Source organism: Mesoplodon mirus (genome assembly GCF_964341445.2).
Source record: "Mesoplodon mirus genome assembly, chromosome: 19".
NCBI lineage: Eukaryota > Metazoa > Chordata > Mammalia > Artiodactyla > Ziphiidae > Mesoplodon > Mesoplodon mirus.
The window spans coordinates 19,657,829-19,678,161 of NC_138995.1; the positions used below are offsets into that span (position 1 = coordinate 19,657,829).

Consider the following 20,333-nt stretch of genomic DNA (forward strand, 5'->3'; position numbering starts at 1 on the left):
AATTTTCACTGACACAAGGTCTATAACTTAAACAAAAGTGAAAGGTGTGATCAAGTCTCCATTCTTATGTTGCATCTACTAGCTCTGCGACCCAGGGCAAGGTATTTCGTTTTCTAAGTCTCAGTAAAGTCACATGTAAAATGCACGTAGTAGTAATACTTACGTCTCAAGATTAAATGATATAACATATAAAAATGCTTAAGTGCACTACCTGACAACATTCAATAAATGCTATTATTTTATAAGCATTTGTGAACATGTAAAGTTTACAAGTGACTAAACATTACTATAAATAGCAACTGTATTCTCAGAATGTACTACATAAGCCACAGGCACCTGCAAAAGAACACTGCTCCCAAATGCCAAGGACTTTCTCTTATTTGATTAGATATCAACCAGGACAGGTCTGCTGATAACAGGATATCCCTTCTGTCCTGTGCATTCATCCACTTTTTGATTTATTCCACAAATATTCCGTGAGTCTTTATTATGCCCAAGTCACTGTGCTGGGTGCCATGCATACAATGTGTGGGAGCAAATGGTGCTCTTCCTTATAGTTTCTGGTCTAGAGGGGCAGGTGGACAATGAACAAATAATTACAAAAATCAATATATAATTATCAGTTGTGACTGAGTATAGTAAAGGATTACAAGATGAAATGAGAGCATATAACACAAGATGTAATCTAACTCCCTAAGGAAGTTATTAGCCACTAATGTGTATTCTAGCAATGATCATAGATTTTTACCTTATTAAAATTTAAAAAAGTATTATTACTAATATTTGTAGTAAAATAAGCTAAGAGAGATTTGGTAGCTCTCTACTCTATAATTCCAGCTTCTATCTTGGTCTTTTCTAGTAAGATGTGAAATGTATGTGCAATGAACAGAGTCTGCACTTTAAATGGTTAAATCCGAAAGATGATCAGTGATCCAGTGTTATCCTGATCCTTTCCTGTTGCGAACTTAAGTAACACATCCCTTTCAAGGACAGCATAAAGAGTACTTACTGATAAAACTATACACTCACCCATAAAGTGTGCTCAAATGGATAGGGACAAATAACCCTACCCAGACTCAGGTGGTGGGAGGCTTTCAGCACTCCAGTCCCCACCAGCTACTTGTTATACTAGCCTGTTAGTCCACAGTCTGCACAAAGTAGTCAGGTGGGGTCACCATAAAAGGTGGCTGGGTGTTTGTGAAACCCATGTGGTAAATAATGACCTAGCAGTGCTCTCATAGAGCATATATACAGACTATTCTTAACCATTCTTGCTACACTGATTTTGTCTTTATTGTGTTGCTAAATCTACAACTATATTTATTTTACAGTTTGGTAATACTTACCTTTCTGTGTAATGAATTTAAAAAACAGAAGTATATATTTTATGAAAAATTAAGAATCAAACTCGCTTCCAAGAAAGCTGATGATGAATGCATAATTTGTACAAAATAACAACATTTCCTATTCTCTGTGGGGACCAAAATGATATCACTGATCACATGAAAACCAAAAGAAATAAATCTGCTGAAGAAGCATCAACATATACTTCAAAGGCGACAATTTAACATGTGCAGCTGCAAACGGTACATTTAACACCATTCTGTAAAACATAACTTTTTATTTAAATCAAACGACTCTTCTAAATTTTCACTCACATTCTCGTCAACATACAAAAAGCAAAGCTGTTCATATGTTGGCTTTGCTGACAGAAAAACCCTGCAAAAAGCTAAAGGATACCAGTTTTACATCAGTGTCATTAGGTACTTCAAATAGAAAATCTGTTCAACCCAATACGGTTCAATTTTTCTAATCATATTATAGAATCAAAATAGAACTTTTGGAAGGTCACTATATTGAAGGTGAAACATATTTTTGGGACTGCTAATTTAAAAAGTACAAAAATGAAGATAAATTATTGGTTCTTAAACTGATAATACAAATACACATGTCGGTGGAGCAAACATTTAAACACTGTATAAAAAATAACATTCTTAGTGAATTTTTAAAACTATGAAATAGAAATTTACTAGTAATTAGTTGTGGTACACATGAAATTCATAATTGTTATCCAAACAATTCTTATCCAAAGTAGTGAGGTATTCTACCAATCACTTAGACATTAGAGTTGCATAAATTACAAATATATTTATGTATCCATAAAGTGACTGAACTATAAAATTTCTGTGACAAAGTTGATGCTGAATACAAATAAATTCACATGACATTATACAGGCACTTTGGATTTTAGAAATTTGAGCCTTTTAAGAACTTCTATGAAATCAACCTAGTTCCTAAAATGGCACTTATCTTTTGTTTTTTTGTAAATGAGTCCTCAGTTATATTTTGTTCAAAATTAGTTGGAAATCTCTGATTAAAGTATTCAATAGTGAAGCACCAAATTTTTCAGTTTTTCAAGCTTTTAGAGAATTGCAATTATTGAAAATCGAACATATAAAGACAACACTGAAATTTATCCTACAAATTACAGAAAATAAAGAAATGAAAGTATAATCAGCAAACATGATTCAATTTTGAGTTTATACAATTATACTCAGAAATATCTTCATTTGTGGGAAACTTTTATAACATTTTATTGAACTATTTACACATACAAAAAAGTACACATATCTTAAGGCTGTGTTGTCCAATACTGTAGCCACTAGCCACGTGTGACTACTGCATACTTGAAATGTTGTTAATTTGAGTCTGTAAGTGGAAAATACACACTGGATTTCAAATACTTGTTACCAAAACAGGTAAATATCCCAATAAATATTTATATTGATTTTATGTTCAAATGATAATATTTTGGATATACTGGGATAAATAAAATATAAAAATTAATAATTTTCAAACCTTTTTAAATGTGGCTTTAAAAAAATTTTAATTTACATAATGTGGCTCACATTTCAATTCTACTGGACAGCACTGTCCTAAAAGATACCTTGATGAATCTTCAGAAACTGAACTTTCCATGTAACTAAAAGCCATATGAAGAGACAGAACAGCACCAGCATCTCAGAGGCCATCTTCTCCTCCATTCCAGGAACTACCCTCCTCTCCCAAGGATAAACCACTATCCTTCCTTTTAACAACATGTGTTATTAGTTTTACCTATTTTTGTACTTTTATATAAATGGATTCATATACCATGTGCTTTTCTAATACACTCAATGTATTTGTGAAATTTACCCATATTGGTATGCTAGTTGTAGTTTTTCATTTTCATTGTATTTCTCTTTATGAACATGCAATTTATCCATTTGACTGTTAGTGGGCATTTGGGCAGTTTATAGTTTCTGGCTATTAACCAGTAATGCCACTACAATGTCCTAGTACCTATCTTTTGATGAATATGTATGTATTCGTTCCCATTGCATACCATGCCTCAGGACAGAACTGCTGGATCATAGGTATACACATGTGCAGTTTTAGTATTTATTGCCAAGTGTTGTGTCAACTTTATGTAATCAAACACCACACCAACTGTTGTTCTGCATCCTTGCCAACGTTTGTCAAAGGTACTCTGAACAAAGGCAAAAAGACAATACCTATGAAAATATTTCAGTTGAAATACTGATACAATTTAATTTTAAAAAATGTAATTGTGACTATCCTCTGTTTATCTCTTAGCCTACCAGGTACCTGAGCATCTACTGGGGAATTTTGTTCTCACATGGCAGAGAGAGAGATTGAGCAAGCTTAGCTCCCTTGTGCATGTCTTATCAGGACACTAATCCTATCATACCAGGGCCCCACTCTTAGGACTCATTTAACCTTAACAGACCCCGTAAAGGTCCTATCTCCAAATACAGTCATATTGGAAGTTGGGGCTTCAAAATATGAATTTTGGGGGAACACAAACATGCCGTCTACAATAGCTGGTAAGTGGTGGGGCCAGGAATCACAATTACATGACCATGAAGCGCCTACTCCTAACTTCTATACTTCATTGCCTCTTTACATTTACTATCTTCCAGAAGACTGGGGGATGGGGAAAGCGTCAGAGAAGTGCTGACAGTTGACTGAATGGTTGGTATCCCCTGCTTTAAAATTTTTATATTATGTAAGACCTATTATTATATTAGTTTACTATGACAACAGATGGTACTTACTTTATAGTGATAAAGCCCAATTTGTGGACCAGGGCAACAAAGCAGGGAAATTCTCAGTATGGAAAATACTGTGGGCTAAACTTTAAATTTTTACCTATCACTTTAACAAAATATTTCAGTTTTAGAAGTCAACTCAATCTGAAATTCACCCTTACATAAATTCAATCTGCTTACAGAAACAGCCCTCTAAACTGCCAATTATTTACTATTTTTCTGAAGGAATTGGGTATTCCTTATCCCTGTGGAAATCAAGGTAGCAGAGATTCTTTCTTAAGAATTTTAACTTTGAACCTGAATTTTTTACTAGGAAGGTTTAATTTTTTGATCTCTTAAGAAGAAAATTCCTATATTTCTATATATGGTGAACAAAATGGGAATAACAAATAACAAAAAGAGAGCTTTTTATTCTTGCCATTATTTTAACTTTATTAAGAGTATTAATATTAAACAACTGAAAAAATTAACACCTGCTAATAATCAGATACTCTGACATGTTCTTTCAGCATTCTGAATATGTCATCACACTATCTTCTGGCCTCCATAATTTCAAAAGACAAGTCAGCTCTTAATCTTATTGTGGCTCCCTTGTATGTAATGAGGCCTATTTCTTGCTGCTTTTAAGATTCTCTTTGTTTTTCAACAGTTTGGCTATGAGGTACCTAGTTGTGGATTTCTTTCTGTTTACCCTACTTGGAGTTCATTAAACTTCTTAGACATGGAGATGAGTATTTTTCATCAAACTTAGAAGTTTTCAGCCATTATTTCTTAAAATATATTTTCTGCCCCTTTCTTTCTCTCCTTACCACCTAGGACTTCCATTACATATATGTTGGTCTGCGTGCTGGTGTCCTACAATCTCTGATACTGTTCATTTTTCTTTGTTCTTTCTTCTTTCTGTTCTTGAGACTGGATAATCTCTATTAATCTATGTTCAAGTTCACTAATTCTTCTGCCAGCTTAAATCTGTTGAGTCTGTGAATTTTTCATTTCCGTTATTGTACTTTTCAATTCTAGAATTTCTACTTAATTCTTTTTAAAAATTTAGATCTCTTTATTAATATTCTGTCTTTCATGAGTCACTGTCATAATTGTCCTTCAATTCTTTAAAGGAAGAAATTTTCCTTTAGTTCTTTGAACACACTGAAAAAGAATTGCTTTTAGGTCTTTTGTCACTAAGAACCATCATTTGAGGCAGAGTATCTACTGCCTGCTTTTTCCCCTGAGTTATCAGTCACACTTTTGTGCTTATTTGCATGTCTTATAATTTCCTGTTAAAATTGGATATTTTAGATAATATGCTGTAGCAACTCTGACTTCTGACCCCTGCCTCCAGCTTGTTGTTGCTGTTTTTTGTTTGTCTACTTAGTGACTTGCCTAGTTGTGTGGAGTCTGTTTCCCCAGCAGTGTGCAGCCTCTGATGTCACTGCTTAGTTTTTTTCTTTTTAAGCCTTGCTTTCTAGGGGGTTGCCCCTGGGTCAGCATAACCTAGTGGTCAGCCAATGATTGGTCAGAGGTTTTGCTTAAACACCTTGAGTCAGAAGGCTTCTAATCCTTTGCCATGGGATCTGTGTGTGGCTTACTTTCAAAGTGCAAGGAGTTTATCAGTCTACCCTGTATTCAGCCAGGGACTAGCAGCTTTCAAGGGCTCTCTCTGTCCTCTCTTGAACAGGTGTAGCCTTGCACATGTACACAGCCTTTTGGACCATGAGAGGTTAAGTGTGATCTCAATAAGGCTTACTTTAGCTATCTCTTTCCCTAGATTTCCCTGTTAAACTTCTGGCTAGTCTGCCATTTTGTTGCTTCCTGAAACATTAGCTTTCTCCAATTGTTTGCCACAGAGACTGCTATTGTTTTCAATAACAGCCTTGGACATGTATTTTTCCAAATGCTACTCTAAATAAAGTCAGCTCCCTCTGACAGGACAGCAGAGCTGCCAGTCCTCATGGCTTGTCCTGCCTGCCCAGGGTAGAACTTGAGGAACCACAGAGCTAAGGGAGATGGGAGCAGCTCCTGACTAAACTGCCACATTATCACTGTTCTTACTGAAATTCACTAGCTTTGTTTGAATAAATGCCTCTCAATATATGTCCTTTGGCTAATTTCCAGAGACCTTAAATGGGTTTTTGTTTGTTTACAATTTTGTTAAGTTTAATCACTGCTTTTTGGAGAGAGAATCTGCCAAGCTCCTCACTAAGCACATAGTGGTAATCCAGTGCAATTTAGAACCACTGAAGGAAAAACTTTCCCCAAACCAGGACCAAAATTTGGGTCTCAATCTCTTCAGAATTCATCAATATTATGAGAACATGAGCCTTTCTATACTTACTTTTAAAAAAATACTTCCTAACTTTATTTGATAACAACAAACTATATATAAAAAGAGACAAGGAAGGCGGGGAGGCCCATGGATGGAAGTGCGTGTGTGTGCGTGCGTGCGTGTGTGTGTGTGTGTGTGTGTGTGTGTAAGGGTACTGGGTGGGGGGGGTCAAGAATGGAGAGAGGGTCAAAAAAGAGGGTCAAAAATTAGGACTTCCCTGGTGGCACAGTGGTTGACAGTCCGCCTGCCGATACAGGGGACAACGGGTTCGTGCCCTGGTCCGGGAAGATCCCACATGCCGCGGAGCAGCTGGGCCCATGAGCCGTGGCCGCTGAGCCTGCGTGTCCAGAGCCTGTGCTCCACAACGGGAGAGGCCACAACAGTGAGAGGCCTGCGTACCGCAGGGAAAAAAAAAAAAAATTAGAGAGAGGGCCTTCCCTCATCCCCCATCAGAGTTGGCACCCAGAGGAGGGTTCTTGAGGGAGCTGTGAGGGTCTACAGACGTGCCTCAGCCTATGAGATGGTAAAAGATCCAGCATCCAAAAGTGACCCAGTGACTGGCCCAGCTGAGCTCTGACCACTTGTGGACAGTGTATGCCATGCTGTAGCCCTGCTCCTCTGTGGTATCGTCCACATCAACGTCAAACAGGGAGCCCAGGTAGGCCAGGTGGAAGATGGCCAGGGCCCCAAAGAGCACGTTTAAGGCTCGCACCCCCAGGCCCAAACGATGCTGGTGTGAACAGTCTGGTGGGCACCTTTTCGACAAGACACAGGCACTGAGGATCCGAGCCAGGCGCTTTCGGAGGATGTGCTCCACATAAGTGATAAATGCCAGGGACAGCAGCACCGCAGCCAGGTGGAAGCTAAAGCCGTGCAGGAGGGCGCTGGTTGCATAGGTGACCAGCACGGCTGAAAAGGTCCCGAGGTGGAGAGCATTCTTGAAAACATAGTTATTTAGCCAACAAGACATGGGCAGGTTCCAGCTTGTGACAACTTCCACCATGGACCGGGGCAGCTCCACATTCAGTGGCTTAGAGACCGTCAGGTCCCATTCCAGGTGATCCTTCTCCTCGGTGAAGCCAGCCCCCGCCAACGTGGCTGTGGCCTCAGATAGAAAGCCCACAAAATAGTTGCTGAAGTGGAAGGAGACAGCACTCTCATAGGCTCGCAGCCACTTGTGAAGGAGGTGGTCACCATCAAGGGGAATGAAGTAGGGGAAGAGGTAGGGGCCCACACAGGTGGACAGCACAAGGCACAGCAGGGCCAGCACCAGGCTCTGGGCCACCTTCTGCAGCCACTGGCGGCTCAGCGGGAGGCCTTGGACAGCCCGTAGGTAGCTGTGGAAGGATATCCAGGGCCCAAAGACGATAGTGCCCACAAAGTAGAGGTAGCCCATGAACTCCACAGGCGAGGGCACTACACCCACCTCGCCCCGGTCCAAATCGAAGCCCAGAGACACTGCCTTCATGGCCACAATCATCTGGGCCCCTCGCATCTTGTGCCATGTCACAGTGTCCACCATGTGCATCTCACCCATGAGTAGGTAGATGAGGATGGTGACGGAAAGGAAGACTCCACGATGGGAGGAATGTCGGCAGAGGAACAGCACGAGGTAGCACAGAAGGCAGAGCAGCATGACCCAAACCATGTGCAGCTGGAAGAAGTGGTAGAGGCTGAAGAACCCACCTGCCACGGTGCTTGCATGCTTCAGGTAGGATGGCAACCCAAGCCTCCCGAGGAGGCGGCAGGCGAGGCAGATGGCAAGGAGCAGCCAGATCTGGTCAAGGCCCTGCTGGGCAGTAGGCAGGAGACAGCCCTGTAGGAGCTGCTGGAAAAATTCCTGGCGGCTGAAGGTGGCCATTGTGGACCCCCACGGATGGACGAACAGATGGATAGACTTGGCAGTAAAGAAGCTGCGGTCCAGGGGCCCAGGGACACACCACTGCCACCACTGTCGCCGCCTCCTCCGGGCAGCCTCCCCCGCAAGCTGCAAGGCCGGGACCAGCTGCGGCTCCCAGGGCAGCACTGTATACTTACTCTTAAAGACTGGGTAAAATAGATCTCCAGACAAAGGCAAGATTAGGGGTAAATAAAGGGACCACAGTCAGTAAAGCCTGAAGTCACCCTACCTGGGCTCGCTCCTCATCAAACTCCAGGCAGCCCATACCATCCAGTCTCTGGAGATCAATCCAACCTTTCCAGATAACACAGACTCCATTCAAAATCATGGGAGCCTTCAAATATACCTAAGACACAGAAAGAAGGATGAAAACCAATGATAAGCCATCAGACACACAAAAAACAAAGGATAAACTTACTTATGAAAACTGGTTTTTTGGGGGGGAAAAAATAAATACAATTATAAAATTAAGAATTGTAGGAAAGTATACAAAGCATAGCCTCTGACCATATTCTATAAATTAAGTTAATCTGGTTTACCAGGATTTCATTTCTAGTCACAATTTTTCCAGATTATTTATTTTTTTAAAGATTTAATTTTATTTTCATTTTTGGCTGTGTTGGGTCTTCGTTGCTGTGTGTGGGCTTTCTCCAGTTGGGCTTCTCGTTGTGGTGGCTTCTCTTATTGTTGAGCACGGGCTCTAGGTGTGTGGGCTTTAGTAGTTGTGGCATGCAGGCTCTAGTAGTTGTGGCTTGCGGGCTCTAGAGCATAGGCTCAGTAGTTGTGGTGCACGGGCTTAGTTGCTCCGCGGCATGTGGGATCTCCCTGGACCAGGGCTCAAACCCGTGTCCCCTACACTGGCAGGAGGATTCTTATCCACTGCATCACCGGGGAAGTCCCTCCAGATTATTTCTAAAAGGAAGTTTTACAGATTTTGTAAAAACTGTAGTAAGGTGATACTTGAAGTGACATTGTTTCTTTTGCAGCTGAAGCTAGGACAATCAGGTACTTTGCTTTAATTTTTGAATCTTGAGTAGGAAGACATAAAGATGTACAACAACTGGAATTCACTAGCCCCTGAAGAGAGCACGCACTGTTTCTCCCTGTTTGGATACCTGGAGCCACCCAGGGTCAGGTTCTTCATATTTCCTTTCAGTTTTATAAGCTACCTCATAGATTCCTGGTAAGTAATGCTGTTTTTCTTTCTTTTTTTACTTAAGTTAGCCAGAGTTGATTTCTACCGCTTTTAGCCAAAGAACCTTAACTGATACAACATTTATTTATGCATACTAAACATAAGAGAATTCTTCTGTTTCAAGTAAATAACGCTCGAGCAAAAGTCACCTTAGGTATGATTTCCAAATTTAAATCACTTTCATTTTTGATCACCAAATTAATTTTCATATTGCCTGTAAATATAGTTGTTCTCAAGAGCAATTAAGGATCCATCAAGAAAGGAAAGGTGCTAATGCTATCATCTTGAGGTTGAGTATTTTACTGTGATATAGTAAGAAAATATAAAAGAGAAGAAAAGAGAAATTTGTTAGTTCTTACAATCTCCCTCATCATAACACTATTTTATTCTAACAAGTACTTCAAAAAAGAAAAAAACTCAACATTGTTATTTTAGGTCTTCTCTACCTCATTTAACACGGGCTTCTGAATAAAAATTAGCATAGGTTTTTTTTTTTTTATCATTTACTGCCTTAACAAGATCTTTTAAATGCAGAGGATGCAGGACTTCAATGAGTTTTCAAAATTCCAGGTTATCCAATATATCTTTATAAATAAGGTTCTTCATCTGCTTAAACCAAATATATTTTCTTTGGATAATCCCAGTGTTTTTGTGAGCTAAAATTAGCATTATTTATTACCTATAATTATATAGTCAGTAAGGCATTTTCTCATTTTGAGGAAAAAGCTGGAAGCATCAACTTTTTCTTTACACAATTCAGCAGTTTATTCAACAAAACAAAATCATGAGGCATTCTTGTTTTACAGAGGTTTAATAAAAATAACTTATTAAATTATTAATTATGTCAGTAATTATAAATATGCAACAAAAATGACTACTGAGACACCTGTAAAATAAAACCTAGAGGACTTATGCCTTCTTAGTGCATATTTAAGTTATTCCCCTCCACTAGTAAACACAGCTGTTTTTCCTGTTAAGGGCCCCAATAAACCATGCTGAATCAATTTCTACTGATATTGGAAAAAAAGCCAAAAACATAAGGTTCCATTTCTCCTCCCATTTGGACCAAGGGAAACAGTTTACAGTTATAGCTGAAACCGTTTAACCACACATTTCCTTCTGTTCTGATAAGTGCTCATTCCCTTCCACACTGTGAATTTAAAACTCCACTGGTATGCACCTAAGTTGAACAAGTTAACTGTGACGACCTCATATTCGGTACCTCACTAAACCTAAAATAACCCTCTGAATTGCCTATCAATATAACTTGACTTACCACACCTACTAATCAAGATTCCCACTTATACTCTTTCCAACAGAGGAGGGGGTGCTACACAATCGGGAGCACAGCATTTCACTTATCAACCTACTTCATTATTTTAAATTCTCACACTAAACAAAGAGATAATCCTCATCTAATAGCAGAGAAAGGTCAGCTTCATGATCAGATTCTATATTCTTCATCAATGACTTACATCTTTTAGATTCAAAGATTCCATAATCTAGCTTATTCATATTAACTTCCATAGTCAAAAAATATTTTCCTTACGAAATTACCAAGCTTGTAAACAGCTGATTTATTACTTCTTTATAAAAGTTTTCTCATGACTAAGAAAACCACTGATCTGCTTTGGAAAATTCCTAAATGGGTTCAGAAAATGGCTACAGTTCATAATCAAGGCTAGTGCCTGGAATTGTAATTTAAAATATTTAGATGATCCTGTGATTTATTTAGATTGTTCACATTTAAATAAATACAGTTTTATGTGTAGACCTTCAAAGTAAAGGCTTGGCACTTTCATACATGCATGAATACCAAACCTTGAAGTACGAAGAAAATAAAACTCTCTTAGTTTGGCCTTTTGTAATGTAATTTAATAATGTCATTTAAACATTCAGACATTTTTCACTGAAAATAGTGATGGTTTATTTCAAACTGCGAAAAGAAAATGTATTAGAATATGGCCTAGGGTTTAAACCCACTGTCCTAGAACAATTAAATGTTTTATATAAAAAGAATTCTATAAAGCCTTTAAAATGGGTAAATAGTCAGCTAATCACACACAACAATAACAAAGCTTGCTGATCTAAACGTAAACTGTCAGAGGATGTGTTTAAGACTTCACAGAAAGTTAAAAGCGACTGCAGCCTCACGGTTTGTGTTCTTTTGGAAATAAGGTAAAAGTATTGCACAATTTTTTAATCAGCTCAATCTCTAAGTATCAGCATTTGTGATGTGATTTCAATCCAAATTACACAATCACTTTTCTTTCACATTTGTAGCTTTAAATTCCACATCACTGTAGCAGTAGAGCTTCAGCAAAAACACGTACGCACCAACTGTGGCATTATCCATATAATGGAATACCATTCAGCCATTAAAAAGGAATAAAGTAGTGATACATGCTACAACATGAACCTTGAAAACATTATGCTAAGTGAAAGAAACCAGAAAAACGCCACATACTATATGATTCCATTTATATGAAACATCCAGAATACGTAAAGACAGAGACAGAAAGGATATCAGTGGTTCCTAGGGGCTGAGGGGAGGGGGGAATGAGGAGTGACTGTTAATAAGTACAGGATTTCTTTTTAGGGTGATGAAAATGTTTTGGAATGACAGAGTGGTGACAGCTGCACAATTCTGTGAATATACTAAAAATTCCTGGATTTTTAGTTAATTTAGTGAAGGATGAATTTTATGGTCTATGAATTTTTTTTTTTTTTTTGCGGTACGTGGGCCCCTCACTGTTGTGGCCTCTCCCGTTGCGGAGCACAGGCTCCGGACGCACAGGCTCAGCGGCCATGGCTCACGGGCCCAGCCGCTCCGCGGCATGCGGGATCTTCCCGGACCGGGGCACGAACCCGCGTCCCCTGCATCAGCAGGCGAGCTCTCAACCACTGCGCCACCAGGGAAGCCCTGGTCTATGAATTTTATCTCAATAGAGCTATTATAAAAAATATTTGCAATAAGTTTTATCTGTTACATAGGTGACATCTGTAAGATATGTATATGGAGATTTTTGAGCAGGCAGTTGCATATAGGATTCTAGCACTCTGTGAAGAGATATGGGCGATGATATAAATCTGGCAGCCATCAACAACACAGTGGTATTTAAATCCAGGGGAAAGGAAGAGATTACTCAAGCAGTAAGTAGAAGGAGAAAAGAGGGGGACCCATGAAGAACCCTAAGGAAATCCAACTTTCAGATGTTGGGTAGAAGAGAATAATCCAGCAGAGCAGCCTATGAACTGCCAGTGAAGAAACAGGAAAACATGCAAAGAGCCTAGTGGCTAAAGGTTAAGTTAAAGGCCCCCAAGTAAAAATTTCCCCTTTGTTGGCTGCATAAGATTTTGAAGTATTACGTTACAGTATCTTAGGTCACTCATAACTTTTAGCAATGTTCTTATTTAAGGCAGGAGTTCTTAGTCTGGAGTTCAGAAAACCCACGTGAGTTTGGGTTTATGGATAAGTTTCAAGAAGACCAGAAACCTCCCAAAATTCTGTGTAAAAATATATGTTCGTGTGCATGTGCATTTTTCTAAGGAAGTCCAATGCTTTCACCAAATTCTCAAAAGGGTGTACAAGGGGAAAAGGATTCAACTATGACAGTAAAAATGCAATTCCTCCCTTTCCCCTCACAGACACCAAGGTCTTTGTAGCACCAAGCTTGAGAGATGATAAATACCCTTCATTTAGTAAAGGGACCAAACTGCTTAAGCAGCTAAACATTAGTTACCCTGGGTTTTGAAATGTGCCAGAGGAAGGATAAGAGAGAACTTAGTTAGTTTCCCATTTATCAACCTGTACAAAATAGTTCTATCTCTGAGTCTGGAGTCTCTTATTCTGAGAGGATATAAATTTGGAATAAACAGTGGCATCTTCAATTGCCCTTTCTTCTGCAATACTATATGGATGTTCAGTGTTTCTAGCTCCTAGGCAGCTGGACTGAGAATAGAAATTGAGGGTACAAAGGGATAGCAGAAAGAGTTCCCTTTATTGAGTGGTTCTGAAAAAGATAATTTCAAGATAATTAAAACAGAATAATTGTAAATTTGCAAAGACTCCCATGCACACTGGTAGTGAGCCATAACATCAAGATACACAGAAACCAAGTGTCAAAGCTATTGATAAAAGCAAGAAGCAGATACTTCACCCTCAAAAAACCCATTTCAATTCAAAAGAATATTTCATTTCCTTATAGTAAACTATTAGAGCTCAAATAATTGTCTCTAGCCAATCAACTGAGATATTAGGGAAAACAGTAGAGGAAATTATCAGTACCCCTTAGGCCCTCAGGACATACCTGAATAATGATTAATAGAAGAACAGAAATATACCTGGAATTTAGAAATGTTTTTCTTGTAATTTTCCTATAATTTCAATTTGAAAGGATTCACCTACTCAACAAATGTATATTACCTGTCATTTTGTACATGGTATTATCATAAGGGCAGAGGGGAATACATGATGATTTTTTAAAAAATTGTATCCCACCACCCCAAAAAAGATTCCAACACCAGTTAAAGTCTTTAATAAGGAAGAGCGGAATGCATACAAAAAGAACTGTAAGAATTAAAACTGAATTCACCCATTACATTTAAGTAGGACTCACTTAACTCCTAAGGTTAACGGAATGTTCCATTGACAGTAATAAAATTGTAAGGAGCTGGATACAGCAGCTTTGCAACCTCTTTTTAAAGACCACAGTTCTAACAAAGTTGCATATAAACATGACCAGGATATAATATCTGAAGATTATCTACCTGAAAAATCTAAAATATTCAACTGAAAAACCAAGTGAATTAATGAGTTCAATAAAGTGGCTGGTTATAAAAAAAAATACAAAACCTCACAACTTTCCTGTATTACAACAGTAACTATTTAGAAAATAAAATGAAAAATTAAAAAAACAAACCTTATTTTAAAATAGCATTGGCATTTCCCTGGTGGCGCAGTGGTTAAGAATCCGCCTGCCAATGCAGGGGACAGGGGTTCGAGCCCTGGTCCAGGAAGATCCCACATGCCGCAGAGCAACTAAGCCTGTGCGCCACAACTACTGAGCCTACGCTCCAGAGCCCGCGAGCCACAACTACTGAAGCCCGTGCACCTAGAGCCCGTGCTCCGCAACAAGAGAAGCCAGCACAATGAGAAGCCTGCGCACTGTAATGAAGAGTAGCCCCTGCTCGCCACAACTAGAGAAAGCCTGCATGCAGCAAGAAGACCCAACGCAGCCAAAAATAAATAAATAAATAATTTTATATTTTTAAAAATAGCATTAAAAGTATCTACTAAGAATAAATTTAATACGAAACAGGTAGGCTCTATAAGAAGAAAATACCTAATTTTTGAAACACAGAAAGAGACTTAAAAAACTAGTGAGATGTCATGTTCTCTAATGGTAAGACTACAAATGCCAATTTATCCCAAAGTAATCCTTATTTTAACGAAATCCAAGTAAAATCTCAAAATAATGTTTTCTGGAATTTACAAAGTAAGTCTATAATTCATACAAAAGAATCAGACTACCCAAGAGAATAAATGAAGGTATTTTTCTGCTCTTTCAGCTATTAAGACCTGTGACAACACAATCAGTACATATGCAGTAGTGCTGTGGCAGCCAGAAACAACTTGATGGAATAAACAAAAAAATTTAAAAACAAAACCACATATACAAGCACTGAATAAATGAAAAGGGCAACATTTCAAATCAATGGTAAAAGGGTATTTTACTTAACCAGTGGAGATGGGAAAACTGACTACCGTTAAAAAAAAAGTTTGAAAAAAAATAAATAAAATGGCTAAAATATTAAAATAAAACAAGGTAACTATTTCTAAACAAAAGGTAAAAATTTTAAAAATTAGGGACTTCCCTGGTGGTTGACTGGGTAAGACTCTGCGCTCCCAATGCAGGGGGCCCAGGTTTGATCCCTGGTCAGGAAACTAGATACTGTGTGCTTGTGGCAACTAAGCGTCCACATGCCACGACGAAGCTCCCGTGTGCTGCAACTAAGACCCAGTGTAACATACGTACATAAATAAATATTAAAAAAATTTTTTTTAATTAAAAATCTTAATAATGTGTATGAGGAGAGATACCAGGTTCTACTACATTGTCAGAGGAAGTGTGAACTGGCTAACAATTCTGGGAAGGCATTTTTTGGCAACAGTGTGAATTTTCCTCTTACAAACAGCTCATGGGGCTCAATATCAAAAAGAAACAAACAACCCAATAAAAAAATGGGCAGAAGACCTAAATAGACATTTCTCCAAAGAAGACATACAGACGGCCAAGAGACACATGAAAAGATGCTCAACATCGCTAATTATTAGAGAAATGCAGATCAAAACTACAATCAGATATCGCCTCACACCAGTCAGAATGGCCATCATTAAAAAGTGTCTACAAACAATAAATGCTGGAGAGGGTGAGGAGAAAAGGGTAAATTGGTACAGGCACTATGGAGAACAGTATGGAGGTTCCTTAAAAAACTAAAAACAGAGCTACCATATGATCCAGCAATCCCACTCCTGGACATATATCCGGAGAAAAACAGGGTTCGAAAGGATACATGTACCCCAATGTGCATTGTAGCGCTGTTTACAACAGCCAAGACATGGAAGCAACCTAAAGGTCCATCAACGGATGAATGGATAAAAAAGATGTGGTACATATATACAATGTAATATTACTCAGCCATTAAAAAGAATGAAATAATGCCATTTGCAGCAACATGGATGGACCTGGAGATTATCATACTAAGTGAAGTCAGACAGAGAAAGACAAATATCATATGATATCACTTATATATGCAGAATCTATAAAAAAAGTGATACAAATGAACTTATTTGCAAAACAGACTCACAGACTCACAGCTTTAGAGAACAAACTTATGGTTACCAGGGGAGAAGTGTGTGGGAGAGGGATAGATTGGGAGTTTGGGATTGACATGTACACACTACTATATCTACTACAGATAACCAGCAAGGACCTAGTGTATAGCACAGGAAACTCTGCTCAATATTCTGTAATAACCTAAACGGGAAAAGAATTTGAAAAAGAATAGATACACGACACATATATGTAAAACTGAATCACTTTGCTGTACACCTGAAACTAACACAACATTGTTAATCAACTATGCTCCAATATAAGAATAAAGAAGTTTTTTAAAGTGTGAATTTTCCTTTGACCCAGCAATGTCATGCCTCTGAACGTATCCTAAAATTTAATCAAAGATGTACACAGAGTGTTTGATTACAAGGCTGTTCACTCTTAAGGGTTTTTTAATAATGGCAAAAGGTTACAAATAACCTAGATGCTCAACATCTTGTTGTTTAATGTTGAATAAATAATATATATTAAATAAGCTGTCTTTAAACAGAAACATACATAAACAAGATTATGTATTAACTGGCTGAGGAGGATGTTGTGACCAGAGGCTTGCAGGAACCTAACTCTGTATTTTCCGTGGAAGAAGTTGTTCGGTGTTCATTAATTCCATGTCTGCAGGGACTTTATAGAAGATAACTACCATAAATTAGGAGAATCAACCATAATTATTTTTTAAAGGAAAGGAATATTATCACTATGCTTAACCCCAAGACAGCATGGGAAGAGTAAAAACTAAATGTACTTTAGAATCAGATAAAACCTGGATTTAAATCCTGGTTCTAACAGTGTATGTGAGACAAATCATTTAAGATTGCTAGTAAGCCTCAGATTCCTACATATAAAATCAAGGCTAAATAACACCTCTTTCATAGCTGATAGTAAAAATTAGTTATGCCAATGTACATACACTTATGAAACATATAGAGCACCACAGAAACTGAATGCTTACACACAATACTTCCACCAAAGTTTTACACAGTCATTTCTCTCCAAGGGAAAGAAGCCATTTTTTTTTAGACAATGAACAGTTGATCACACCGATGAACCAGCAGATAAGCAATAATCCTGGGATGGCCACAGGCACCCAGGAAAACAAGATATTCTACAAAGGAAGTATGCACCCTGCCTTTTAGTTGTAATCATTTCTGTAGTCTATTTAACAGATTCCTTTAGAAGATACTTGGTTCTGACTCATTCTCCTTTAGTCACATGTTTCTCCTCCTTTAGAAATGCATAGTCAGCTGCTTGCCTGTTGGATAATCATTACAGACAGTCATTCAATCTCACTTGCCTCTGAATCATAACTGGGTTGCATGTAAGTGTAAAAAATAGCTTCTTCTATAGTGAATTAATGTAATTTACCAATCTACTTCTTACAGTTCAAAACAGAAAACAGTACTTCTTGCAGAAATCGTAACATGGATTAACACAGAATGTGCCTGGAACTTAAAAGATTGAGCAAGCAAACGTGTGCATGCGCGTGCATGCAGACAGACGCACACTCAATAAATGGATGTGTTAACCAAACCCATCCTAAAAGGCATATGGAAAATGAATTAAAATATGTAAAAGTAAAGAAAATAAAAGGCATAGGGACCTGAATAGCCAAAACAATCTTAAAAGAACAAAACTGGAGGATTCACACTTCCCGATTTCAAAACTTAATGTAAAGATTCATTAATCAAAACAGCATAGTATTGGCATAAAGACATACAGACCAATGGACTAGAGTAAAACACCCAGAAATAAACCCTCACATAGGTCGTCAAATGATTTTTGACAAGGGTGCCCAGACCATTCAATGGGGAAAGGACAGTCCTTTTAATAAACGGTGCTAGGAAAATGGATATCCATATGCAGAAGAATGAAGTTGGACCCTTACCTAACTATCTACAAAAATTACTTCAAAATGTACCAAAGACCTAAAGGTAAGACCTAAAACTATAAAACTCTTAGAAGCAAGGATAAAACCTTCATGACACTGGATTTAACAATGATTTCTTGGGGATGACACCAAAGAAACACATAACAACAACTGGACAACAAACTGGACTTTATTAAAATTTTAAAAATTTGTACATCAAAAGACACTATCGGGGCTTCCCTGGTGGCACAGTGGTTGAGAGTCACCCTGCTGATGTAGGGGACACGGGTTCGTGCCCCGGTCCGGGAGGATCCCACATGCCACAGAGCGGCTGGGCCCGTGAGCAATGGCCACTGAGCCTGCGTGTCCGGAGCCTGTGCTCCGCAACAGGAGAGGCCACAACGGTGAGAGGCCCGCGTACCGCAAAAAAAAAAAAAAAAAAAGGGGGCAAAGTACTTGAATAGAAATTTCTCTAAAGAAGATATACAAATGGCCAATAAACACATGAAAAGATGCTCAACAACACTAGTCATTAGGGAAATGCAAATCAAAACTACAGTGAGATACTATGTATAAAATAAGCAACAGGGATATATTGTACAACACAGGGAATACAGCCAATATTTTATAATAACTATAAATGGAGAATAACCTTTAAAAATTGTGACTCACTATATTGTACACCTATAACTCATATAATATTATACATCAACTATACGTCAATAATAAAAATAAACCTGCTATAAACATTAAAAAAAAACTACAATGAGACACCACCCCACAGCCATTAGGATCACTACCATCAAAAAAACAAAAAAGGGACTTGCCTGGTGGCAGAGTGGTTAAGAATCCACCTGCCAAGGCAGGGGACATGGGTTCAATCCCTGGTCTGGGAAGATCCCACATGCCACAGAGCAACTAAGCCTGTGCGCTACAACTACTGAGCCTGTGCCCTAGAGCCCAAGCACCACAACTACTGAGCCCACACACCACAACTACTGACGCCCGTGCACCTAGAGCCCATGCTCCGCAACAAGAGAAGCCACCGGATGAGAAGCCTGCGCACTGCAACAAAGAGTAGCCCACGCTCGCCGCAACTAGAAAAAGCTTGCGTGCAGCAACACAGACCCAACACAGCCAAATATAAATACATAAAAAACAAAACAAAAAAACCCCCAGAAAACAAGTGTTGGTAACAATGAGAAATTGGAACCGCTGTGGGAATGTAAAAGAATATAGCTGCTGTGTAAAAGAATAAAATACCTAGGAATAAACCTACCTAGGGAGACAAAAGACCTGTATGCAGAAAACTATAAGACACTGATGAAAGAAATTAAAGATGATACCAACAGATGGAGAGATATACCATGTTCTTGGATTGGAAGAATCAATACTGTGAAAACGACTATACTACCTAAGCAATCTACAGATACAATGCAATCCGTATCAAATTACCAATGGCATTTTTTACGGAACTAGAACAAAAAATCTTAAAATTTGTATGGAGACACAAAAGACCCCGAATAGCCAAAGCAGTCTTTTTTTTTTTTTTTTTTTTTTTTTGCGGTACGCGGACCCCTCACTGCCGTAGCCTCCTCCCCCGTCGCGGAGCACAAGCTCCCGACGCGCAGGCTCAGCAGCCATGGCTCACGGGCCCAGCCGCTCCGCGGCATGCGGGATCCTCCCGGACCAGGGCACGAACCCATGTCCCCTTAATCGGCAGGCGGACTCTCAACCACTGCACCACCAGGGAAGCCCCACTGCGTCACCAGGGAAGCCCGCCAGAGCAGTCTTGAGGGAAAAAAATGGAGCTGGAGGATACAGACTCCCTGACTTCAGACTATACTACATAGCTACAGTAATCAAGACAATATGGTACTGGCACAAAAACAGAAACATAGATCAATGGAACAAGATAGAAAGCCCAGAGGTAAACCCATGCACCTATGATCAACTAATCTATGACAAAGGAGGCAAGGATATACAATGGAGTAAAGACAGTCTCTTCAATATGTGGTGCTGGGAAAACTGAACAGCTAT

The 20,333-nt window shown here is 38.8% G+C and overlaps 1 protein-coding gene across 4 annotated transcripts in view; it reads right to left on the minus strand.

Moving 5' to 3' along the window:
• The window catches only part of CBFB (core-binding factor subunit beta), a gene marked incomplete at its 3' end in the record, with an annotated part of 63,225 nt that overhangs the window by 18,423 nt on the left and 24,469 nt on the right, over positions 1 to 20,333 (minus strand). For 2 of the 4 annotated variants that reach the window (XM_082607350.1, XM_082607351.1), the window contains exon 4: positions 8,565 to 8,681. In XM_082607350.1, the coding sequence (XP_082463476.1) occupies positions 8,565 to 8,681 (117 nt within the window). Of the gene's footprint in view, positions 1 to 1,601; positions 8,090 to 8,564; positions 8,682 to 20,333 lie in introns of those variants that run through there. The other 2 variants (XM_082607349.1, XM_082607348.1) reach the window with 2 other exon arrangements.